This window comes from Nyctereutes procyonoides, unplaced genomic scaffold (assembly GCF_905146905.1).
Source record: "Nyctereutes procyonoides isolate TBG_1078 unplaced genomic scaffold, NYPRO_anot_genome, whole genome shotgun sequence".
In the NCBI taxonomy this organism is placed as follows: Eukaryota; Metazoa; Chordata; class Mammalia; order Carnivora; family Canidae; genus Nyctereutes; species Nyctereutes procyonoides.
The window spans coordinates 64,842,761-64,869,231 of record NW_026575146.1 but is presented as its reverse complement, the minus strand read 5'-3'; the positions used below and the strand labels follow the sequence as shown (position 1 = coordinate 64,869,231).

General features: G+C 50.1%; 1 protein-coding gene across 1 annotated transcript in view; it reads left to right on the top strand.

Moving 5' to 3' along the window:
- FAM120A (family with sequence similarity 120A) overlaps positions 1-26,471 on the top strand; it is an 87,676-nt gene that overhangs the window by 2,528 nt on the left and 58,677 nt on the right. The window contains exons 2-3 of the mRNA XM_055309605.1: positions 12,937-13,183; positions 16,008-16,090. Of these exons, the coding sequence (XP_055165580.1) occupies positions 12,937-13,183; positions 16,008-16,090 (330 nt within the window). The remainder of the gene's footprint in view (positions 1-12,936; positions 13,184-16,007; positions 16,091-26,471) is intronic.

Below are 26,471 nucleotides of genomic sequence, written 5' to 3'. Positions count from 1 at the left end.
ACCTGTTAGAATGGCTAAAACAAGCACTACCAACAATACTAAGTGCTAGCAAGAGTGCTGAGCAGCTGGAAGCATGTCATGTGGCTGGCGGCAATGCTGGCTGGCAAGCAGTGGTAAGTGTGCGCTCACTGTGTGCTCCGGCCGTGCTGCTCCTGGGTGATTACCTGGTGAAGTTTTTGTTCACACAGGAACCGAACCATTAACAGCAGTTGTATTCGTAACAGCCAGGATGGAAGTAGCCAAAATATCCTTCAGTGGATGACTACGTAAACAAATGAGTGCATCCGTACTGTGCCGTCCTACTCCTCGTGAAAGGGAGGGTGTACGGGTATAGCACCTGACGGGATGGTGAATCTCCAAGGCTGCCCGTTATGTTGAGCAAAAGAAGCCAGGCTCAGAGGTGTGACTCTCTTTCTGTGACATTCTCGTGACCCCAGGTCAGTGGTTGCCAGAGGGCAGAGGTTGGGGGAGGGTGTGGGGATGGAGCTTTTTGGGGTATTGGAACTGTTAGGTGCTCTGATAGTGGTGCTAGGAATGTATTTTAAAACCTTAGATCTACACATCAGAAGTAAATAAAAGTTAATTTTACTGTATGATAATCAGTAGTTTTTTCCTGTAGTATTATATAAAATTGACAAAGGAATTGACGGAATTGATGTGAAATGCCACTGTGTTGTGTTGGGTCCATGAGGCACATGTCTTAGAAAAATCTACCATCTTGTCGGTCTTCTCTGGACTTCTGTAAACTGGCAGGAAGGCTTGCTTTCCTGTCAGCTTTGCTTAGAGGAATCTTCTTTGACTTTGGTAGAGGAATAATTGTAATTTTTTGGGTACAGTAGTCATTCTATTTGTTTAACCATTAGAAGTTGGCCAGTGAATTGGCTAATTTTGTTCAGGTCACTGAACTGCCTAGCCTGAGCTTGGCCTCTGCCGGTTGCTGGGAGTGTCTCCCTTTGTGTGCTTTGAGTCATCACAACCTTTGAAACTTCAGGGAGGGACTGATATGTATTTAAAAATCTTTGTGGCATTAAGTCCCTGGAGCTTCCCTGAAGGTTCCTGCCACAAGACTTGGGCCGGCGTGTGGGTTTCTGCTGAAGACCTTCAGATTTTATTTTAGCCTGTGCTCCGGCAGGTCGATTTAGGTCTCGCAAAGTGGAGCCACGCTCCTGCCTTACGTCTGCCGATGTCTGTGAGATGCGGCTGTGGCTTGAGATCTTGGGACGAGGCCGCATACCTGATGGGGCAGGGGCTGGCAGCTTCTGGGTGCCTGCCCTCGCGGGGCCATTGGCTGGCCCTGGTTTTGTGCCGTTTTTTATGGGAAGAGACAGGATTGCTGAGTAGGCGACATGCGGGGATAAGCAACCAGTAACCTTCTCAGGTGGGAAATGCTGAGCTGATGCTGAACTGAAGGCAAAGTTCAGTGGCTTTGTGTAAAAATGCCTGGGGGTGTGCCTCCCCGCACTCATGCCCAGGTCAGGTCCTGCAGGGCAGTGCCTCTCAGTGTTCTCAGGACCGTGGGAGTAGCTGGCTTCTCTCCAGGAGATGCAAAAACTAGTAGTCACACCTGTTCTCAAAGACCCAAAATTGACCAGGGAATACTTAGGTTCAAAATTGACCACATCGTCACCAAAACCAGTCATCCATTCAAAATGCTTACTTAGAATATTTATTTTCTTGCAGTGCACCCATTTTGGACTGACTGATCTCAGCCTGGTGTCTTCAAGATTCATCCATGCTGTGACATTGTGTCTGGTTCCCTCGTTTTTTAAGATTGTGTAGTATTCCATTTGATCAAATCTGGCTTATCTGTCTGTCCACGGATGCTTCGGTTGCTCCCCCTTTTGTCTGTTGTGAATAGTGAATCCCGCTGCTGTGAACGGGTGTGCTTTGTTCAAGTGCCGCTTTGGTTCTTTGGGACATACGCCCAGAAGTGGAATTGGTGGATCACATGGTAATTCCGTGTTTAATTTCTCGAGAAATTGCCATACTGTTTTCCTTGGCAGCTGCCTCCATATATTTTGTATTTTTTAAAAAAGATGTTATTATTTATTCATGAGAGACACAGAGAAACAGGCAGAAGGAGAAGCAGGCTCCCTGTAGGGAGCCTGATGTGGGACTGGATCCCGGGATCATGCCCTGAGCCGAAGGCAGATGCTCAACCCCTGAGCCAGCCAGGCATCCCCATATGTTTTGTATTATACAATACATAATATATACTACTATAATATAGCTTTAATTTTTATCATTGTGATCACACAATACATTATTCAGCAGTTTGCTTTTCTTATAAGGATGTGAAAAATCTTTCTATGTCTGTATAACTCTAATTCTTTTTGATGCCTGCATAGTGCTCCATAGTGTATCTAGCCCCCTGCAAATGGTGCACACACAAACGACATAGATTCAAGTGTGCGTGTTTTAAAAACCTTACAAGACTATACAGCCAGCATCACCAGACTTCACATTTTTCAAGTAAGCTAGAAATCCAAATTTGTATTTGACATTAACCCATTTAAAAAATGCTGTTTAAGCCAAATGAAATAGGCTGTGGGCTGGATTTTGCTCTTGAACCCCGATTTGTGATTTCAGCACTGATTTCTATGACACTCATCACCTTGTCTAAATCTCTTCCCTGTCCTTGAAGTCCAACTCATCAAAGCCAGCCTTTCTCCTTAGTCTGTCTTGTCAAACCCTTTCCAATGATCAGAGTGCTTCCGTTTCCTGGAGCTCCTGAAATAAGACTTTCCACGATGCCATGGTTCTCTGCTACCGCTCTTTCTGCGGAAAAACCCCAGCATCACCTCTTTGATATACCGCTGTCCACTTGGGCACACAGCACCTGACAGCCCCATGCCTGCCTGCAGAGATCTGGTGGGCCACTGGTGTTGGGCACTTGACACCATGTCTGCTGACCACTCAGTGCCCCCTCCCGCTGAGTGACCACTGTGTGTGCTTTATTCACCCCAGAGCAGACCCTGTGATCAGTGGGAAACGTCACTGTTAGGACTTGCAAGGCCATGTCCCCTCTGCAGCCCCACCCCGTCTGAGCTAGTCTTCATTCTGTTTCTGTTTCATCCTCTGTGCTGGGGCTGCTCTCATTCTGCTTGTCAGGTTCCCTGGTTTGAGCCTTGTCGTCGTCCTCCCTCAAGGTCTCCCTCCCTGCTACTCTAGAGGTCCCCTCCCCTAAATTTCACGACCCAGCCTGTTGGGCCCTCTGCCAACCGGGCTGTCTCCCACGTGCCCTTCCTCACTCCAGTGCGCCACCCTGTGAATTCACCAAGGAGCCAGTAGGCCTCACAAGTGCTTCTACAAACCTGTTGGTGGTATGAAACCAGATTATTGGATATTTACCAGCATTTAGAATAAATGATCTGGAATAATAAAATAGAGCAAAAGGAACACTGCTAGACTTACACTGAGGGTCCCATTTCCTTCACTGCATCGGAGCGGGGGGGTGCGGGCGGGTGGGCAGACTTGTGTCTTCATCTGACTGGGCCCCCGTGCCTGCCGCCCCACTGCAGGGACTCAGCATGCACACCTTGTTGGTGGCGCTGCCTGCAGGCTCCTCGGGTTTGTCATTCCTGCAGCGCCTTGAACAAAACCATTAATCCAAGCTCTGTACCAAGGCTCAGACCCTCCTGATCCCAGCTGCTTCCACCTGTCGGCATGGCTCCTGGCAGGACCCCATTTAGGACTTCTCAGCGCTTCAGCTATACCACGCACAGCTTCCCCACTCTGTGTTGCCCCTCCTTGTCCAGCCACTCACTCTTGGTCAGAATTTCGCTCATACTTTAAAGTCCATCTCAGGAGCTGGCTTCCTTCATGGAGCCTTTTTTGGGGTGTGTATGTGAAGATTTTATTGATTTATTTGAGAGCGAGCGTGTGCATGAGTGGGAGCAGGGGCACAGAGAGAAGTAGAAGCAGGCTCCCTGATGTGGGGCTCCATCCCAGGACCCTGGGATCATGACCGGAGCGCCCTGGGCGCCCTGCATGGAGCTGGGGGTCGTGTGCGCACAGCCTGTGCATTGCATCAAGGCTTCCTGTGCTTGGCTTGGTTATAGCTGCCTGGGTGCATCCCCAGCTGACTGAAGCTGCTTGAGGCTGGAGACTCAGTTTCCTCTTGCAGATGTATAGTATAGGCGCTGGACTTTTTAATCATATATTTGCATTGTTCAGTGTATATAGACAGATGCATTTAATTGTTTTCTTTCAACACCTGGATCAATGGCCATTGTGCAAGATTTATTTTCTCACCTTAAATTCCCGATACTATCTTTTCTGACTGGTTCCCAGTGATGATTCATCCTTCCTTTAGCAAATGTTGTATGCCTGTTATTAGCCAGGCACAGAAGAGCGAATGGAATCTTCCAAGGAACTCTTGTCTAATGCGGGCAGGGGGCTCATTCACTGAAGACTTGGCAAGTGCTGCCATCTTGAAATGGACTAGACCAATCTGAGATTCAACTCTACAAAGTCGGAAACTTAGATTTTGACGTGTTGTTTTGGAATTAGATTTCTGACAAGGATAGAATTGCTCAGAATGAGCTGAAGTATGAGGAGGTTAGTATAGTAGGCTAACTAGACACTGAGGGCAAATAATGTGGGTGTTTGCTTCACTATTTTTGTCATCTAAAATTTTTTTAAAGTTAAAGTTTAATTTGCATTTTTGTTATCATATCTACTCATTTTTTTTTTCCAAAAATTTATTTATTTTAGAGAGACAATGCATGCGTGTGGGGAGGGGCCAAGGGAGAGAGAAAGGATCTCAAGTGGACTCAGCGCTGATTGTGGAGCCTGTCCTGGGGCTCGATCCCACGACCCTGAGATTGTGACCAGAGTGGAGACCAAGAGTCGGACTCATGACTGCGCCCCCCAAGTGCCCCTCTCATTTATATTTGAATAGTGAAAGAAAATGGGTTTTATTATTGAATAAGCAATGGTGTTAAGGCGATCTATTAAAGAGATTACAGAGAAAAGACGTCTCAGCCTGTTACATGGCCAGGCAGCCACGGTCTGTGCCAGTCACGCACACTCACATCATCCTCTAAAGGAAGAGTTAAACCTCTGTCTTTTGACAAGTAGGAAGTTACCTCTTGGAGCCAAGCGCCTAGGCTTCCTTCTTAGGAAGATGGGGAGATGGGATACAACCCTCTTTTTATTATTTTCTTAATTTTATTTTTTAGGTTGGGGTAAATTAAAAATTTTTACTGTTTTAACCACTGTCAAGCATAGGGTACAGTGGCATTAAGTATAACACAGTGTTGTGCAGCCATCCCCCACTGTCCATTTCCAGAACTTTTTTGTCTTCCCATGCTGCAAGTCTGTCCCCCCTTAAACACTGACCCCGTCCCCTGCCCCTCCCAGCCCCTGGTGCCCACTGCTTACTCTGTGTCAGAGTTTCACTGCCATAGGGCCTCATGTAAGAGGAATTACACAGCATCTGTCCTTTTGTGAGCAGCTTACTTGACTTTGCTCAGTGTCCTCAGGGTGTGTCCGTGTTGCAGCAGGTGTCAGGAGTAGGCTGAGTAATAGTCCACTGTGTCCATACAGCACACGTTCTTTATCCATTCATCTGTCAATGGCCGCTTCCACCTTTTTGCTATTGTAACATTGCTATGAAAATGGGTGTGCAAACACCTGTCTAGTTCCTGCCTTCGATTCTCTCAGCACCTGGAAGTAGAACTGCTGGTTCAAAGGGTAGGTCTGTGTGTGAGACTTTGAGGATCCATAGCATCCGCACCTTGTCACCTTCCTACCCGCAGTGTATGAGGCTTTGCTTTCTCCGCATCCTCACCAGCATCTGCTTGCTTATATTTGTTTATTTTTTTGATGGTAGCCATCCTAATGGGTGCTGAATCGTATCTCATTGAGGTTTTGATTTGCATTTCCTTTATGATTAATGAAGTTGAGAATCTTCATGTGCTTCTCCTTTATTTTAAAAGAAATTATTTTTCCTTGCTTTCAAGACCACTGCAGCCAGTTCTTGTAGAATAGGCAAGGGATGCATAAGGGAAGAAGCTGTTCAGCTCTCCTTTCTTGAGGGGGAGAGAGTTCGTTTTTAGAGACTTCACTAAAATATGTCATAACTTTAAATTGCCCTTTTAAGTCAACAACAACAGTAAAAATCTTCCACCGAATTGGAGTTGATTTCCTCTGTTAGACTTGAGTGAGAGTGGGGAGCTGAGTAATCTCATCCACCCAGGACCTGGCCACTGGAGTTCAAGATCAAGGCATTATTATTATTATTTTTTTAAACAAAAGAATTTAGGTTGACTCATATCCTCTTGTGTTCAGGTTAACTTCTATCTTTTAAATCTCATAGGTGGCTTGAGGGTGTGTCACATTATTCTCTGAGCTGGTGTAAAACCGTTCTAAAGAAAAATCTCACACAGTATTTTTTTCTTGATGTCGGGAAATCTATTTATGACAACTCATAGTGTTTCAGGTCCCATATGTTGGAGAAGTATGAAGAAGCAGATCCTTTCTCATGCAGCTTTCTTAAATACAAATGGTAGCTGACTTTTATCAGTGTTTATTATTGATGAATGACTGAGCTCGTTAGCTGTCATAGCTGCCCTGTGAGGTGGGGATGGTGTTATTTTGCAGATGAAGAAGTGGAAGTGCAGAACATGTTAAAGTGGGCATTGGGTTCGCCCACCTGCCTCCAGAGACAGAGCCTTCCATCCTAGTACCTTGTCCTAGAGATCAGGAGTGACAGTGCGATGCTGTCATCGGATGGGATAGTCCCCATAGCAGTTGTCAGCATTAAATAAGTGGCCATACTTGCACAGGAAGCTTCGGGAGTTTTGGGGGCAGTGTTCCTTGTGAAAATACTGAGTTCTGATGCACCTGTCTTTTCAGTGACACTAACACACAAATGAGATAGAAGCCTGACCTGGGGTCGGGGGCGGGAACCCGCAGCGTGAAGTCCCTGAGGCTTAGTACGGTGTCCTGGCTGCTGAGGCTCTTCTGCCCCCACGGCCTGTGTTTCTGGGACCAGGTGGGTGTGGAGGCTGGCAAGGCACACTGTGCTTCCTGGGCTGATGGCGGCTCCTTTGCCGGGAGCCAGAGGTGAGGTCTCTTGGGGGGCCCCCCTGCATCTGCTGAGCAGTGGCAGCCATAGCGCATCCATGAAGGCCCAGCTCCTCTCTGGTGGCTGTGCTCTCGGCTTTTCCTTACTAAGGCCGTGCAGATTTCCAGGTTTGGCTCACTGTGGGGAAGGAGGTTTTAACCCCTGTACTACCGCTTATTGGACAATAGGTCTCAGGGCTTCATGTTTTTAGCTTGAAATAACCACCTCAGCATCCTACGTAATGGTTTTTCCTCACTTCCAAAATCAGAACTAAGAACTAGGTGTGTCCATTTCATTAGATGGCACCCAGTTAGTGCTCAGAGCTGGAGGCCAGGAGGAGCAGGGTGCTGTCTGTGGGCAGGTTAGATGGCAGGTGGGCTCCAGAGCAGAGGAGACGCTCAGAAGAGGATCAGACCCTGCTTCCCTGAAGCTTAACTGTGACGTTGAATTTTATATTTAATTAAAGACTTGCCTTACAAGTCCTGTTCTGACACAGCCTGGACCCCTTTCCTGTCCCAGCTGGACCTTGTAGCAACCCAGTCCCAGCACCCGCTCTTTGATGGGTTCCGTGGTGGTGTGCGTCTTGAGGCTTTGTCCCCAGCCCTCCGGCCAGTGGACTTTGTTCCTTGGTTTGCAGATCCGTGGTGACCCAGCTTCACCAGAGGTGGGCTCTCCTGCTGCCCGAAGCCCACGATCTGCGGAGAGATGTGTTTTCATGTAATAGGCTGTGAGACTGTGCTGTTCATGCCTGTGAATGCTGTGTTCACCTGGTGAAGTAGCTTAAAATAGTTTTCCAGCTGGTGTCTTGTAGACTGTTGAGTTTTTTCTTTTTAAAATAAACTTCTTACTGTGGAATAATTTTAGGTTTATGGAAAAGTTGCCAAGATGGTACAGAGGGTTCCCAAATACCCTTCCCTCTGCTTGCCTGCGTGCATGGTAACAGCTTGTGAGCGAGCAGTCACCAAACCAAGAAGCTTGCCCTGCTGTGGTATCATGTGTTCTTCATTCAGGCCTCATCCCTCCTTCCCCTGGGTCCTCCTAGGCTCTGCGGTGCCCTGTGGCCTTTGGGTGTCAGCTCCCTGGGCCCGTCTGGCCCTGGATAGCACCTCTGTCTCTGCCTCTTTGGTGACCTTGGCACCTTGGATTACTGAGCAGGTATTTTCTAGGTTGCCTGGTGTTTTCTCATGTTTCAGGGAGAATGCCGCGGAGGTGCAGTGCCCTTTGTCACACCGTACCATGCGGGAGTCTGTTGGCATCTGCTCTGTGACACAACTTCATCCCTTTGGTGGTTTGCTTTTTGGGAAGCGGTCCTTTTGGCCCGGCCTGGTTTGGGGGGACGGTGGGGATGAGCTTTGGTTCCTGGGAGGGATTTCACATTATGGTTGGAATTTTTGTGCGGGGCACAGTATGTTTATGTGATCATTTGTTTGGACCAGTATGGGCTTTTGTGTTTGTTTTATACTTCAGGTGGTGACCTGCTGTGATGTTCCTGATGTTGTTGCATATGGTGCTCCAGCTCTGGCGCTGGGAGTCTCAGGTGGGCTCCTGGGTCCTCACGCTCCCCTTCTTCATGTTGTGAGCACCCCTTCCTTTCTGGTATGACAGGTGCATGCTGCAGGGCCGTCTCAGAGGTCCTGCCCTAGCATCACCCATTTTTCTTAAGGGCCCTGATTCCATTTCATGGAGAATGGAATTGAGAAACCATGTCTGGGTGTGGGTGTTCTTGCTTCTGGGGTCTTCTGCATTTCAGCCCTCTTGACAGCAGGGACGTGTGCGTGTGCACGCCTGACCGTCTGTGAGATCACCTGTATGCCCGTTGGCAGGATGTCTTCATGGCTAAACCGGCCCCACAGGGTGGGTCTGACGGATGGGGAGACACTGGTGGTCTCAACACTGTCGCCTCACCCCTGTACCTTCGAGATGTACGTCCCCAGGGGAGGTCAGCGTGTGTGCAGTGCCTGCCCTCAGGAGCCAGCTTCCACTGCAGATATTGTGCTCTGGGGGTCCTTAGGGCAGTGCCCCCACCAGCTCAGAGAGGTCGGTTCAGACTCTTGTAGTTGGATCCCTACCTTTGCCAGTCTGCATGAGCCCTGGGCCCCTGATGCCCGGCGGGTTGGTTTGTGATTTGTATATGTTAGGAGGCATTCTCTGTGTGGGCCATTTGGATGTAGGGGCTTGGCCAGAGCGCACAGTCAAATGTGTCCACCAGCAGGCCTCTCGCCCTGACCTGGGTCTCGGGCTTTGTGCCTCGGCCCCACCACACTTTTGGTACCTGCCTGTCAGGAGGATCTGTTACCTCATGGTCTTAAGGCCTTGTTGCTTTTCCTCGGGTCAAGGCCTGTGGGAGAGAGTCCTGGAAATCTGATGTTGAAGGGAACTAGATGTCTCTGAACTGTACGTTTTTGGTGGGCAGGTGGGTGTCGAGCCAGACCCTGGACCTGGCGTCCCGCTTCTGTGCCCTTGGCTGGCACTCAGGGCGGGAAAGGTGAGCAGGACAGGCACAGTCCAGCCCACCTTGCCCTGAGGCCTGATGCCCGAGCCAGTGCTTGTGGCCAGCGTCTCCCGGGAGGGACGTCAGTTGGTCAGTTCTCGTGGGCAGCTGCCCGAGCCGGCTGTGCTCCGCCGGAGGGGTAAGGTGTGGTTAATCATTTGTAAATCAGAGTTGTAATGAATTAATAAGAGCTTGTTCATGTTGCTTTTTAATGCCGAGTGAACCCAGATGTTCTGAAGGACTGGGAGCTGCGGGACGGTGGGTGGAGGCTGTAGGGGAGAGCCCCAGGCCTGGTGTCCGGCCCGCAGGCCGCTGGCTTCTGTTGGGTGCATGAACCTCACTGGCTGTGCGGACAGTCCCACAATGGGCTTCCGGCGTGCTCCTTCCGTTTGGTGCTGGCCACGGGCCTGATGCCAGATTAGGCCCTAGGTTGGCCGATAGCACGCCTTGTCGTCTTTAGGAAGGAAGAGCATCCGTCCCCGGTGTGGGGACGCTGAGGTGGCCAGTGTGGGTGCTGCTTCAGCTTCTTTATTAATTTTTTTTTTGTTTAAGGAGGTTCTCATGAAGCATAACTGCACCATCCTGATACAACTGTGGTGTTTGCTTTGTCCCTGGCAGCAGCTGTGCGCGGCTCTATGTATGGGGCAATGGTCATGAACAGATGAACAAAACAGGGTTTTGTCTAAAGCTCTCTCTGTTTCTGCATAGCCCATGGGCTCTGGGCCTACCCAGCTCCCGGCGTTTGCTCACATTCCCCCGGGTGCCTGCTCTGACCTCTGATGCTCCCAGCACTGCTGCAGTGCCTTGGCTTCTTAGGCTCCATTTCCTGGAGTGAGATCACCGGGTCAAAGATCACGAATATTCACACTGTGGAAGTGTGCTGCCGATGGGATGATTGTTGTATGTTGTAGGTCTCCGAAGCCTCCCTTCAGACCTGCCACAGGAGCCCGTCCTGCCTCCGTGCTGCTCATCTCAGGCCAGTGCACCTGCTCTTCTCCTTGGGGCGGTCGTGCAGCCCGGTGACTGGCACGGGGGCACTTAAGGGGGACAGTGGCCCCGGCCCCAGCGTCTGGGACACTAACTGGTTTAATAAACTCCCACAAGATACATATCTTGAGCGTGTAGTGTCCCCGTCCTGCGCTTAATTCTGCCCCCTGCCCCCGGGATGCCTGGCTCTGAAGCAAGTGGCCACGTAGCCTCTTCTGGAACTCCTTGGAGGGGTGGGGGCAGAGGGGTCACTCACAGCTCCTCTCATTTCAGGGCTTCGGGGAGGGGGGTGGATTGTGCACATTTATGATCATGGTGCCTGGACCACAGCCAGGGATTGCTGGTGATTCAGAAACGCTGTAAGACGCTGTAAGACGTCGCTGTTGTTACAAAGTTCTGTGTCCCGAAGTTGTGGGACGCCCAGGTTGTGGGAGGCCCAGGGCTCGGGCTGGGAGAGATGGAGCTGGCCTCATTTCAGAATTTTCTTAAATTAGGGATCCCTGGGTGGCGCAGCGGTTTGGCGTGTGCCTTTGGCCCAGGGCGCTATCCTGGAGACCCGGGATCGAATCCCACGTCAGGCTCCCGGTGCATGGAGCCTGCTTCTCCCTCTGCCTGTGTCTCTGCCTCTCTCTCTCTCTCTGTGACTGTCATAAATTAAAAAAAAAAAAAAAATTTTCTTAAATTATACTTTTCTATTTTAGTGAAGGCGCAGAGTTTTTAGATTAAGGGCTGAAAGTGCGTTCTAAGAAATAGAAATAAATTGACTAAATGTTAATATTTTTCTTATGAAGTAAACCATTTTTATAAAAATATTTATCAAGAGAATGCAGTAAGTTACTTTTCCTTGAAATATGCATCTTTAAAGGGTTTGCCTTGCTTCTAAATGAGATGTCATTATAACTGACTTTCCAACCAAACACGGCAGTCCCCATCCTGTGAAGTTCAGTGAGAAACGGGAGCACTCCAAGGTGTGCCCAGCAGATGACCCTTGAACACTTGTACTTTTTGGATATGGTTTAGTTTCACATTGGGCAGCATAGTTCTAGACACTTAGGGTTAAGGGCATGTGTTTTCTGCCTTCAGGGCTCTTTGGAGAGCCAACTTTCTTTCCACTGTTAGGCAAGTCACCTGATTTAGATGGAAATTATACGTTCTCAGATACCTTATCTATTGTTAGAAACAAAGTATCTGCCAGATTTCAGTTGGTTAAATGAGTTTGGGAAACAGCAGAAGAATTGATTGTCTTCGACTTTATGTATTTTAGGAAAGTGTTTTTCAAATGCCTTTTGGTAAGTTTTGGGGAGTAGAGAGGTTCCCAGGGCCTTTTACCTTTCCACGTGTGTTGCCCCCTGCCCTTCCTTCCTGTGCTACTGTCCCCGGGACACCTGGGTCCTGGGATGACTGGGTTCTTGAGATGCTCTGGTCCCATAGTGCCCTGGTCCCTGAAACACCTGCGGCGGACCACTCACCCTGGGAGAGGCAGGACAGAGGGAGAAGTTGTGGCTTGTAGGTTTTTTGTTTTTTTTTTTTTAAGATTTTATTTATTTATTCATGAGAGACACAGAGAGAGGCAGAGACACAGGCAGAGGAAGAAGCAGGCTCCATGCAGGGAGCCCTATGTGGGACTCGATCCTGGGACTCCAGGATCACGCCCTGGGCTGAAGGCGGGCGCTAAACCGCTGAGCCACCCAGGGATCCCCATGGCTTATAGTCTTGAGCGCTAAGCAGGCAGTGAGTTCTGGCCTGGCCTGCGGTCTGCCCTGGGTCTCCGGCTGCAGCACCAGGTCTGATCCTTTGCCCAGGTTAACCATGTGACAGTGATGTTTGGGGTGAGTGTTCACCCTGACTACTCTCCCCATATGTGGAGTGTTTTAGTGTGAGTAGTAACTGGTAGATCTGTAGGTGATGGGTAATGCTTGGCTCTTCTGTAAAAAAAAAAATTAAATAAAAATCCTTCTGATTATTTTACCTATTTGGCATATTTCTACTTTGAAGAAGTTACTTGGTTTTACTAGGGTGGCTGGCTTCTGTCTCCTGCTTTGACACTTCTTTGTTTTCCCCGTGTCCCTGTTTCCTGTCCCTCATTTCCCTCAGAATACAGTTATGGTGATCAGCGGACATTGGGTATTTTTTGGCAGGGCCATTTTTGAATTTGACAAGAAATGGGCAGTTAACTGGCGGTCTTGATGGGATTATTGTCACTAACTGGGAGGCTCCTACATAGACTGCTCACGTGCGCAGTGTGCCGCACCCTTTATTATGGTTCTTGGACACTTTGGCTCTTTTGGGTGTTTCTGTGCCCAGGATTTGCAGATTCTGCACAGGGGGGTGTACGTGGGTACTGTGGCGGGCTGGCTTTGACCACATGCTCCTCTCGTTTGCACAGGTGGCGCAGAGCATTGAGGACCATCATCAGGAAGTGATCGGTTTCTGCAGAGAGAATGGTTTCCACGGCTTGGTCGCTTATGACTCCGACTACGCGCTGTGCAACATCCCTTACTACTTCAGTGCCCACGCCCTCAAGCTGAGCCGGAACGGGAAAAGTCTCACCACGAGCCAGTATCTGATGCACGAGGTCGCCAAGCAGCTGGACCTGAACCCAAACCGCTTCCCTATCTTCGCCGCTCTGTTAGGTAGGTGGGCAGTGTGAATTGGCTTCTTTTGGTAGGATTCTTTGCCGGGAACACACTGGAATTTTTGAGTCAGCGCTGGGATGCTGTGGAGAGTCCCCCTCCTTAGTGCTGCTCCTTGCCTGGTATTAGTTTTTAGTGTCGTTGATAATGTGCTTCTTCTGTTTTTAAGTATTTGTTTCCGTGTTGTTCTGTCTGGGGCGGAAGACTGATTTTGTGAATAAATTCACTAATGCTTTGGGGAAAGTGCTATTTTAAAATCACAAATGTTAAGCACATTTTCACTATGAAAATTAGACATTTAATCCTTTGGCATAAGTCATGTTCATTAGAGAAGAAAATGCTGTGAGCTCAGCGCTGCTGCAGGTTTCAGCATGTGGAGGACACTCACCACCTTGAAAGGAAACAGCAGACCTGAGCTGCGTACCTTGCCTCCAACACCTGCATTTCACATGTCTCTAGAAACTCCCTCAGAGCAGTTCTTCATGCTGGATACCTAGAAAAGAGGAAGTTTTACATATTAGTTCATTCATGTAAAAATGACTTCCTAGTAGTTATATATTCATCTATCACTTTTGTTTGCATTTTTCAGTTTTTTTCTGCCTTTTCTGTCCTGTCCTGGTCTTGTACTTGTAGCTTGGACACCCAGCACTAGTGGCTGGTTTTGTAGGAATTGTGCCCACAGGATGGATGGGCCTTGTGCAAGCTGGGCCCTCCTGGGGCTTCAGTGAGGGGCAGGGGGTGCTTGGGACATGCTGGCCCCATGTGACTGCCCCAGGGCCTCCAGATGAGTGGGATTGTACATGTTCCCCATGTGTCCTCTCTGGAGTATGTAGGATGGCAGTCCTACTGTGGGCTGATCAGGTCTTGTAAACATTCCAAAAAGTTTTACACAGTTAAAAAATACACTGAGGTAGCCATGAATTCTTGTGTATTTGGTGATGGCGTTTTAATAGGTGTTGTTCATATGGCTTTTTCTGTCCATTTTCTCAGGGAATTCTTAGGACTCAGGATTTGGAGAATTAAAACTAATTTTCTAAATATACGTTCATATTTCCAAATATCAAAATCTAGAAAGCATATTCTCTGATGTTAAAAGTGATTTTTTTTTTTTAAAGCAGGGCTATTCTGAAAAGTTTCCTGTTCATTTAAATGTTACACAAAATGACTTTGGCAGATTAAGTGACTGGAAAATCAGATGCTTGCAGCGTATTGGGATTCCCCAGCTACTGTGACATACAGGAGGGTGTTTGTTTATTGTGTTTGAGAGATGTTGAATGTATTTCTTTTTTTCTTAGATTTTTATTATTTTTTATTTTATTTTTATTCATGAGACAGAGAGAGAATGGCAGAGACACAGGCAGAGGGAGAAGCAGGCTCACTGTGGGAAGCCCCATGCAGGACTTGATCCCAGGACCCCGGGATCACACCCTGAGCCAAAGGCAGACATTCAAGCCCTGAGCCACCCAGGCATCCCTGTTGACTGTATTTCTTAGGAGATAGTCTGAACTCTGTATTTTTCTCGCTAAATTATCCTGTGAAGTCTTAAAATGAATGAAAAACAATAACATTTTGAATAGTAATGAATTTATGGCTTGGGATTTCTTTTAAAAATTTAGACAAGTTATAGGTAAACTCTTAATTGGGTGAGCATTTTTAGATTTTGTGTAAAAGTTTTAGTGTCCTTAAATGAGATGGAGTATTTTCCTTTTCCTCTTTGTGATGGGCAATGTAGCCAGAGGAGTTGTTTTGTTTTAGAGAGGGCGGGGAACATATTCAATGAGTATGTGACCCAGATTTTAACAGACGACTACTGATGTTGGAATTGGTTTCATATTTTTTCAGATAGAAGCTTTTAAAAAAAAATCTCAAGTTGCATCATGCTTCCCAGTAAAGCTATGTGCAGCCTGTGAGCCTGGGAAGGCAGTACGAAGCTCAGTAGGGCAGGGAGGACATACCTTTGCTCCTCTGGACGTCTGCGTCGAGTTCTGGCGTGTTTAGAATATTAGGATTAATTGGTTAATTACTAAGAATTCAGCTTGTTCTGCTTCCTTTTAGTAGCTAGTTAATGAATCTGCCTTCTCAGTGTGGAGGGGACTAAATCATATAAAACTCACAGTCATTCAGGACGTTGCCACTTTTAAATGGCACTGAGGGCGCGAACACATGGAGGATGTTGGTGTGCTGGCATCCACGCACTACCTGACGGGAGAGTGTTCCCCAGAATACAGCTCCTGACCAAACGCAGTTCTGATTTCTGACACAGCCCTGGTAAGAGGGCATGCAGTCGAGTGGCATTCGTGACACTGGTGTGGTCTATGCTTCATTGTCTGTGGGTGGTGGCAGGAGTGACGGAGGAGGTGTGACCCATATCATGTAACCTTGCTTAGAGAGATCCTGGCATTGGGTGGTCTGCCCCTGCTGTGGAACCTGGTTGACAGGGTGCAGCGTGGAGCCTAGGGTCTCATGAGCAGATGGAGGTTCATATCCTGGTACCCTGGCCTCGCCAGCCTGCCCTTACCCCTGCCCAGCCAAGTCACTTCGGTTTTTATGCAGTCAGTTGAGATGGAAAGCCGTTGGAACCGTCCTGGAAATCCGTGTCGTCCTGCAGCAGCTGCACAAGCTGTCCCCACTCTGTGTGGCTCTGTGTGAAATGACGATGAAGTACTTCCAGTTGTGTTGTAGAGGTTACATGTGCTGTGTCCAACCGAGGAGGCGACCCCAGTGACTGCAGGGTGTGGAGGGAGCCCCCAGGTCACCTTCGGGTTCTGACATGCAAAGCTGTCACTGCTGGGATGTTTCTTACCATGCCGTGTCTGTGTTGCAGGGAATCACATTCTGCCTGACGAAGACCTGGCCTCCTTCCACTGGAGCTTACTTGGCCCAGAGCATCCACTAGCCTCACTGAAGGTACACGTTCCTTTCGTCTCCAACATTGGTGGCCGCCAGCTGTGGAGTTGCTGTCTCTTTAACGATGCGCGAATGATGTTCCATTATTGTAGAAGGAAATAGGCCGCACAGTTAGCGATACCACGCTTCCCTCACTTCGGGACCAGCACTGCCTCGGGAAGCGCGCCACCTGCTTTATCTCGTTTCCAACACTTATGCTTTAGGGAGATTTAGGAAAGTCCTTAAAAGTTTCCTTAGAGGAATTCAGGCCGTGTTCCTAAGTAGGTGGAAATCTTTAGCTAAAGGTTTTTTGTGTTTGATGCATATTAATGTTTTCAATAGAGTAATAGAGTCAGCTGTCACTTAGATCATGTCTTAGCATAGTTTGATAAATTTCATACCTTCTGTAATTTTCTAAAATTATAAAAGTCTAGTTAATAATTAAGTTTTCAGAGTTTGGATGATGGAGGAGACCTAACCAGGTTCATTAGAGAAATGTTCCCTTTGTATGTTTCATTAACACTCTATGTTTTTATCTTTCTTGCCTTCCCATTGTGAAAGCAAGGCATGTCAGGAACACATATGGTTTTCTGAAGTGGGAGGGCCACGGGGACGCCATAGGCGTATTGCTGGCAGCTCTAGGACTCCGAGTCCCCTTTGCTGTGGTCACTGCTGCTTTTATAGAGGGCACCCAGGCCTGGCTTCCTGAGTGAAGGGGGAGCTTCGGACGGTTCCCAAAGGCACTTCTGTGAAATCCTGTCTCCCGCCAGATGCAACACCCCCTGCCCCACTGTAAACCGTCTCCTGTGGTGGGTGGTTTCAAATTGGTTTTGTGTTTTAACTGGGAGTGAACTTTGGAGAAACTTGGTTGTTCAGGTGCATCTCTTTCCTGCCTCCACCTCTGGCTTCTTGCCACCTGGACCCTCTCTGCTGGTGTGCTGGCCATCGGGATACTTTCCCAGTCGTTCTAATGGTTCCCCAGGCCAGGAGTTTTCAGCTTCTGTCTGAAAGTTAGTTTTTCTCCTGTTTTCCTTTTTTGTTTAAGATTTTATTTATTTATTCATGAGAGACCCAGAGAGAGGCAGAGACACAGGCAGAGGGGAGAAGCAGACTCCCTGCAGGGAGCCCAATGTGGGACTCCATCCCAGGACCCCCGAGTCACAACCTGAGCTGAAGGCAGATGCTCAACTCCTGAGCTACCTGGGCGTCCCCAGAATCACTTGTTTTCTATGTGTTTTCTGTCCTTGAAGGGGAGAAGCTTTTTTCCTGCCATTGGCCATAGTATCATTGCTGTGGCCCTGGTGGTTCCACTGCCGCCCGAAGGCAGGTGCTGTGTACATCATGTTTGCCGGGCACGAGGAGAAGGCTAGCTTTTTCCAGGGTTCGGGCAGCCTTGGGGTGTGGGAGGGCTCCCGGGATCCCAGGCCCCATGTGCATCCCAGCTGAGCTGGCCTTGGTCTCAGTCAGAGGTCACACAGCAGCGCTGCTTGTGGGGTGAGTGAGCAGTAGGCTCAGTCTTCCAACAGGTCATGAACATCATTATCATGTGCTTTTCCCAACTTTGTGTTTAGAAAAATACCAAGTATGTGAGAAGGTGAAATATACGACATCCATCCATGTACCTGCTTGGTCCTACAGTTAATGTTTTGCCATAAAGTCTGTTTACATCTATCTTTGTTTTTTAGCTCTGCTCTTTGGAAGTAAGTTGCAGAGACCCTAACACGTCACCTGTGAAAACCTCAGTTTGTATCATAAAGCTGATCTGTTCCATGCTCACGTGACTGTTAGCAGTAGATCCTCACATCCTGTGGGGTGAAGTCCATGCTCACGTTTCTCCAGTGTCCCTGCAAGTCATGGATGGTGTGCGTGTTGTTTCTAAGTCAGGATCTCTCAGGTCACGTCCTGAGCGCCGGCACATCTGGCTTGCAGTGCACATGCTGCACTGTGTTTATGTTTTGGCCTCTTGTGTGCATGTCCTGTGTGCAGCACCATCTAGCTTCGTGGCGGACATGGGGCAGTTGGATGGGATGGTGTCCCTTCTCACCAACACCCTGCACCATTCATATCCTGTCTGCTTCATCCCTCTCACGGAAGTAACCACACATTTTGAGACTTCGGTTAGTTGTTGTGACACTTTGTAGTGATTTTTAACCATCTGTGGTCCATACAGCTTTCACAGGCCTCTGACTCGTGCCCCCACAGGCATGTTCCTGACCCTCTCTGCCCCACCGTGCTGCGTTTCGCCAGGGTCACTCCCACCAGATTGCTGGTTCCAAAGAGGCTGTTCTGTGAATTGCTTACCTGGCGAGCCTGGAACATCAGTCTTCACCCTCCCACTGCGACCTCCTTGCCCATGGCTCTGGGTTGCTAGAACAGCGTGTCTGGGCTGGGCCTGTGGGCACAGACAGCCAGGTTGCGGGGTGGTACCTGCAGACGGCAGCTAGGAGGGGACAGGCTCTGTGTGGCATGCTGCTAGTCAGGGTTGTGGTCACTGGGGTGGGAGGGCTGTGCTGGACACATGCGGAACCTAAAATCTCAGGGAGTGGCAGAAATTGCAGGGGGAGGAGGTGGCTGGGCAGGTGCTGAGTTTTTCAGTTGTTCAGTTTCCCTGTGAAGTGATGCTGGTAAGGTGACATCAGATTTCTTAGACTTGATTTCATTTGTGCTCAGGACAGTAGGCAGCCATGTTATGTGATGGAAAATTCTAGAACTAAGGGTGAGGCCTTTGGGGGTTGTGGTCGGCCCTGGTGGGAGCACCTCCCACCTGTAAGCTTGGCTGAGTGAGCGCCCTTTCTTTGGGATTTTCTTGCTCTGTGATTTGAGCCCTAGTAAGTGGTAGGATTTTTATTTTGGGTAAGCATTTAGTTTTAATTTTAGAAATATTTTTAATTTGGACCATTAGTTACAGGTCTTTGTATCATTTTAATGGTTTTGTGTACTGAAAGTTCATGTTTAGTTCATGCATTTGGAGATTTATTATCGTGTTGTTCTCAGAAACAACCCTAGGTATGTCTGGCACGGAGCCCCGTCCACTGCTGTTTAGGGGCCCCCCAGCAGGTGTGTGGTGGTCTTGCCGCCCTGGGCTTCCTGCCCGTGCTGGTGTCCCGCGTGGATGATGGGTCTCTGCCCATCCACCATGCATCACCTGTAGCAGGCAGACGCCAGGGCCCCCCAAGTTCTTGGCCGTTGGAACAGCCCCCAAGCTCCCTGGCCTCTGCCTCTTCTTGGAGCTCTGACCAGCTTGGCCTGTGCCTGGCTCCCTTCCTGGTTCCAGTGTTGTTCGGTGTTGGTAACCTGCTTACCTTTCTCGGGCGAAGCTGGACACCAGGATGATCGTCAGGTCCCATCAGGAACATGGAGTTTAAAATTTTACCAAGCATTTCCCCTAAAGTTTCTCTGGCTTTGTATTTTTTTATGTGTCATTGTCTGCCACCAGAAGTCACTGAGGAATCCTTTGTATAAGGGTCTTTAGGATAGGGTGCAGCCGTTGACCCTGGGGAGGAGGGAGTCGGGTTCTGGAACAGTGTCCTGGCAGGGTCCTCAGGGTCACGAGGTGGACAGTTGGGCTGTCCTGTCTCACTGTGCAGCCCACACGACTGCAGTGCTCCTGACATTTGGCCGTTCTCCCCCTCCTGGCTTCCTTGATGAGGCAGCATGAGGCTGGGTGTCCGGCCAGCCTGAGTCCTCAGGCCGTGGTGCCTGGCCCCCTGTGGGTTTCACACCATGCACAGAGCAGCAGCATTTCGGGCCTGATGAGGTTTTATGGTGTAGCGGACATACCGGGCAACCTTACTGAACGAGGCTGGCGATCAGGTTCTTTCTGAAATCCTTCTCGAAAGTCATTTGGATATAAATTGTACATAAAGAGAAGGATGGGCTGGTTTACTCTGGATTCCACCTCATAAGGCATTGCTGGGGGTGGTGGTGTGGGCACTGCAGGCCTTCCAGAGGAGATCCCCTTGCACCTTTCCACTAATTGAAGTTAACTCACCTGGAAGTCATCCTAGCATTCCCAAGGGCTGAGAAGCACGTCGTTGACTCTGGAGAACATAACAGCAGGAGCTGGAGGGTTGGAGATGTCAGCCATTGTGCCCTATGGAGGTGGGAGCTGATGCAGCCCCGCCCAGGAGACACCCACCCCAGCAGCCTGACTCCAGGTCATCCAGGGTCTGCAGGCATGTTTCTGTTCACACCGTGGCCGTCTGCACAGGGGCTGCACGTGTGCAGCATTCCACGTGGAGCTTGTGTGCACATTCACCCTCCCGGGCTCCACACCTGTAGGTCATTGAAACCTGCAGGGAGGTCTGCGCTGTGATCAGTTCAAGTCTGCGTGGAGGATCCTTAAAGGGAAGACACCAGGCTGAACTCAGGAGGTGTCTGCTTGTTTCTGTCTTCACTCAGAACCCATGAGTGTGTGCATGCACCTACCCTGTGACCTCCACGTGCATACACCTCTCCATGCATGCACACCCTGCACACCTACCCTGTAACCTCCACGTGCGCGCGCGCACACACACACACACACACACACACACACCTACACCTACCTGGTGACCTCCATGTGCATGCACGCATCCCTCCATGCACACCCTGCACAGGTACCCTGTGACCTCCACATGCACACCCCTCCATACACACACACCCTGCATACCTACCCTGTGACCTCCACGTGCATGCACACACACAAACCTGCACAACTACCCTATGACCTCCACATGCACAAATGCACACCTATCCTGTGACATCCATGTGCACGCACCCTTCCATGCCCATACCCTGCACACCTACCTTGTGACCTCTGCATGCACAGACCCCTCCATACACACACACTGCACACATATCATGTGACCTCCACGTACATACATACATACCTACCCTGTGACCTCCATTTGCACACATAAACTTTGCGCCACCACACCCTGCACATGTATCCTGTGACCGCCACCTGCGCATGCGCGTGCGCACACACACACACACACACACACAGTGAGCTGTGCACAGTAAGCATTCCAAAGTGACTTGACCAGAGACATTGCCCTTCTTGAGACCAGCCAGGAGTGGGACCAGAACGCTACGTGACATAGTTGGGGTTTGCTGGGTGGTTACTCCAAAACTGCCACTTGATTAGAAAGCTTGTTTTTCTTTCTATAACAGCCTTATTGAGTTATAATTGACATGTCATAAAATCTCTCTTGTCAGAGTATACAGTTCAGTGATTTTTGGCTTTCACAGAGTTGTGTGAGCATCACCACTGTCTAATTTTGGAATATTTTCATCACCCCAAAAGCATCCCAGTGCCTGTTGGCAGTCACTCCTGCTTGTCTGCCTGCCAGCCCGTGGCAACTGCTGACCTACCGTCTCCGGACGAGCCTCTTCTGGACACTTGATCTGAGCAGACCTCTGTGTCCTTTTGTGTCTGTCTTTCTCACTGAATGTGACTCTGCGGATTGTCATGCTGGGGCAGCTGTCGTGCTCACTCCTGTTTCAGGCAGGACCTGCCTCACGGGGGTGGACTCATCGACTGGTGGACATTCAGGTTGTGCCTGCTGTTTGGCTGCCATCCTCTCAGGTGTGTGCCTGGAGCCAGACTCTGTGGTTCTGCCCACCTTCCTGCGTGGCTGCCCTGTTTATTACGCCAGCGGCAGGCATGACTTCCTCACATCTGCCCAGCACTTGCCATCGTCTGCTGTACTTTCAGCTGTCCAGCGGGGATGAGGTGGTTTTCGTCGGCTTTTCTCTGATGGGTAATGGCGTCGAGCATGTTCTCTGTGCTCACTGACCATTTGTTTATCTTTTTCGGAGGAATGTCTGTTCAAGTCCTTTGTCCATTTGTAAGTTGGGTCATCTGTCTTCATTATTGAGTTGTAAGAGCCTTTTTTGCTCTTTGTGTCTTTGTTTTGTATTGTGGGTCCTGTGTCAGAGACAGAGGGTCCGTGGCCTGTTCTGCTCCTTTCCTAATGTGGCTTGTTGGTGACTAGAGATTCAGGCCATCTGAACACCACCTTTCACTGGTCCTGGTGGCTATACTCTGTCAGTTTTTGTCACCTGGGAAAGCCTGGGGCCTTGCTGGTCTCCTCTACCTTCCAGAGCCCTGGGGAGCTCCATGCCTGGGGGCTGCCAGACAGCTTAGCTGCACTTCCTTCGCCTCTTCTTGGGTCTGTGGTCGGCCCTGCTGGACCCTGGCCTCCCCAGCCCAAAGGCCTGGTCTGGGTCTCCTCCCAGAAGAGCTTCATCTCCACTTGTAATCTTCACAACCCTCACCCTCGGTCAGCACCACCTTCTGCTGGTGGTAGTTCTCAGTGTGGACACCTGCGGCTGGGCCTCCGGGGCCTCTCCACTCACCTCCTCTCAATGTCTCCCTTCCCAAGGAGCCCTCTTGAACTGGTTTTGGCACCACCTGCCTCGGGCCCCACGTCCACCGCGCTGCCCACGTCCTCCTTCCTCGATGGTGCTGCACCATATCCAGAGAACTGCACACCCAAGCAGATGGTGAATTTGCAGTTGTGATTGGAGAGGGTCCTGAATAAATGGAAAGAGCTGTATTCATGGATTAAAAAACTTTTTTTTTTCTAAGTAATTGAAAACTGATTTTAAGATTCACGTGGAACGGCAAAGGACCTAGAGTAACAAAATGTTGAGAAAGAAGAACAAAGTTGGAAGGCCCCGTGTCTCACAGTGAAGCCGTGAGAGCCTGAGTGTGGCTCCGATGCTGGTGGTCCTCTAGGTCAGCGGAGCAGAGCAGGGTCCAGCAAGGGCCTGCATAGGTGGCCAGGTAATGGGAGGGGGCACGGACAGTTTGTAGAGTAACTGAATACCCATGTGCAAAAATGACAAGAACATAAAAATCAGATCTAGGAGAAATGTAAGAGGAAATCTTTACGCCTTTGACAGAGGCAGAGATTTCTTGGTGGAAAGAAGGAAAAGCAAGCAGCTGAGGGAAAGGATCAGAGTGTCTCTGGTAGTGGACCCGTGTCCAGAACCTGTAAGAGACACCACAGTAAGAAGACATGGCCCAGCAAGAAAAGATGGAGACCAGTGTGAACAAGCATTCCTTGGAACGTTCAGTAGGTGTGCAGAGGCTGTCCATGTCATTAGGGAATGCTAGTCACGGCCAGCCCAGGCAGACGCGGTCCAGAAGGCTGCCAGAGGGCATGGCTGAGCGGCCACCTGGACAGCAGCGCCAGTCTCTTAACAGCCCTGAACATACACCTCCTGTGTGACTTGCATTCCTGCTGGGTGGCACTTGCCCCAGATGAAGCCACGTGTCACATACGTATGCCTGGGCATCCCTGCCGCTCTGCATGTGGCCTCAGATCCAGCCCGTGGCACCTGGTGGATGACAGGGGGAGGAGCGTCACCGGGAGGCCCTGGGAGCGGGGATGGAACAAAGTTGTCTTCAGAGAGGTCAGACACAAGGGATGCCTCGAAGACCACCTTGGTGTGGACCCCAGAAAGCGCCGAACTTGAGAGGGGGCGCCGCAGGCAGGTGTTGCGTGGGGCTGGCTGGGAAGGGCCAGGGACCGTCTTCCCCCTGGTGGCACAGGTGCATGGCCATATGCTTTCCACACAATCAGTGGGTTGTGTGTAGACCTGGATGGGTTTTACTGCTCAGAGAACACGTTTGTCCAGCAGGTTGATGCAGCAGGGAGCCCATCCCAACCTGGGCTGCCCGCATCTGCAGAGGAGAATCCCCTCCTGGACGTGTGTCCCAGGGTCTGTGGGTTCCACACTGCTCACTCACACAGCCTTCACCCCGGTGCCGGGCCCTTTCTGGTCCAAGACTGGTGTGTGCCGTGTTCTCGAGCCAAGCTGCTGTCACTGTGTGCGACCGGGGCTCCTGTGCCCTCGTGGCCCTCGGTCTGTCAACCTGCTCCCATCTCTCATCCCCTCCCAGCCCCTCTGCTCACCCCAAACCTCCGGGGGGTGGGTTTGAGGCTTAACCTGTAGTGACGTTGGGCGGCCACGTGGGCCTTTGTCCAAGGCCACTGAGGACTTGCTTGATGTCTGTGAATGGGTGAATGCCTCTCATCTCCCCGGGGTGTGAAGCACAGCAATAGCCAGCCTGTTCTCGTCAGCAAGCAGACCCCTCCCTGCCTTGCTTCCGGGATCCCAGCCTGGTTCTGTGCATCCCCTCCCTGGACCCTGGAGTCCATCCACATCTTGCTGTGGCCTCAAGCCTCCTGGAACATCTCATGTGCCCCTAGGGTCTCAGCTGCCATCGCTGTGTTGACCACGCTGCAGTGCGGTTCCACCACGAGACCCTTCCCTGATGTAAGGGTGTAGCCTGTCTGCTGAGGTGCCTCCCCTGGGACGTCTACCTGTGTGCCCAACGCGGAGTTCCTGTTCCCTCAGTGAGTCTATCCCCGTGTTCTGTGTCAGCCCGTGGTGGCAGCTGTCTGTGACCGCGCAGGTTACAGCTCTGGGGTGTCTCTGAGTCTTCCCCTCTCCTGCATCTGGTCTGACCCTTCCTGACCCAATCCTGCCTGCCCGTAACGGCAGTGCTGAGGGGTGTGCCGATCCCTTGGCTCCCACGCCTGTCCTCACTGTGTCTGACAGAGCCGGGCCCAGCCTCATGCTCCCCACCCCCACCCTTCCCCTGTGGCTCCCTTAGTCAGCAGCATGGATTTGGGCTTCATGGATCTGTTAAAAAAAAAAAAAAGGTCAGGGGGGCTGCTACTATAGTGTTGCCAACTCAGGTGTCCAAGTGGAAACGGCACAGGGGAGAGGAGCTTGCCATCTGCTATCAGTTGGTAGAGAGGACGTGAGGACGTCTCAGCCCTCGAGGCGTCACTGAGAGCTGTTGGGTCCGCCATGAGTGGTGGCCGCGCTGCTCGCCTGGCAGCTTCCACCAGCACCTTAGGGGGCTCTCTATGCTGTAGGACATCCACAGTGCACTATGTAGTGGTGTGTGAGGGTAGAGCGCCACGGTGCTCCTCCATGCGGTCCTCTGAGCAGCCCTCCTGGGGCCTGGCAGTAGTTTGTCTCCAACAAGAGCATGACCCTGATGCCAGGGTGTTCAGGGCGCTGCTCCATCTTCCTGTTTTCACGCACAAGTGAATGAGCATTGGCAAAGTAGGCTTCAGGTTCCTTTCCTGACCACCAGGGTTCACATTTGCTGCCATCACACTGTGCTGCTTTCCTAATGGTGATGCAGGGTTCAGATTCTGCTTCTGCACAGCCATAGTGTGGAATCGTGTTTTGCTCCCCTGTGACCCAGCGAGCATCCGGGAGGCTGCATGGGAGCAGTACCAACCCCAGAGTCCTGGTTTTGCGGGTCCACATGGGCCCCAGAGCTCAGGCCAGATGCCCTCTGACGGCCTGCAGGGGACTGAACGGCTATGACAGGCACATGGTCCCCATCGTTGATCTGAGAGGTTTGCTCACAGCCTCGCCTGAGCACTTAGACCAGAGGATGAAGAACGAACAATGTGGGCTTGCAGAGACGTGCAGGGCGGATGGAGAGCATTTATGCGAAGTTCAGACATGAGCTGGGAGAGATCATGAAGGGTGTGTTGTTCTTTTTTGTTCTTGTTTTTTTTACTTAATCAAAATTTATTTCAGACTAACCAAAATGGAAATGCTGTAGTCTCCTGTGTAAACACTTCATATAAAACTTTCTGAAAATGCTGCTATTTTTTAATCCCTAGCAGCACGCTATAAGATTTTCAGAAGCAGGGACGCCTGGATGGCTCAGTGGTTGAGCATCTGTCTTTAGCTCAGGGGATGATCCTGGAGACCCAGGATTGAGTCCCACGTCAGGCTCCCTGCGTGGCGCCTGCTTTCCCCTCTGCCTGTGTCTCTGCCTCTCTCTCTCTCTGTCTTTCATGAATAAATAAATAAAATCTTAAAAAAAAAAAAGATTTTCAAAAGCAAAATACCAGTGAACTTTGACATACTTATGACATAATTAGCAAAATTAAAATGCAGTTACAGTATGACATGAATCCGTTATAGTTTGCATCTTATTTTTTATTTTGTTTCATTTTAAAGCACTTGGGTTTCTAACATGTCTCCTAAGTATCTTTATAAAGAAAATACTTTAAGTTACAAATGTTTGTCTACCGTAAACTGCTGTGCTGCAAATACCGTCTGGCTACTGGCAGCCACCTCCCCTCCGAGCGTCAGCTTTCTCATGTTGTTGTCAGTGGTAGCTCCTGGAAGCAGGTGGGGATGAGGTGGGCAGCGGACTGTGCCCCTAGTGGCTTCCCTGCAGCCCCACATGGTGCTGCAGGGGCCCTGGGCTGTGTTCCCGTTTCCCGACCATCTGAGGATTTCAGGTCCCCATCAACGTGAAGAAAAAGACATTAAGTTGCCCCAGGTCATCTACTCTGTGTGAAGAAAACGCACGAGAGAGAGATGACTTATCAGCATGTGAAGCCTCACCGTGGGCCCCCTTCCCCAG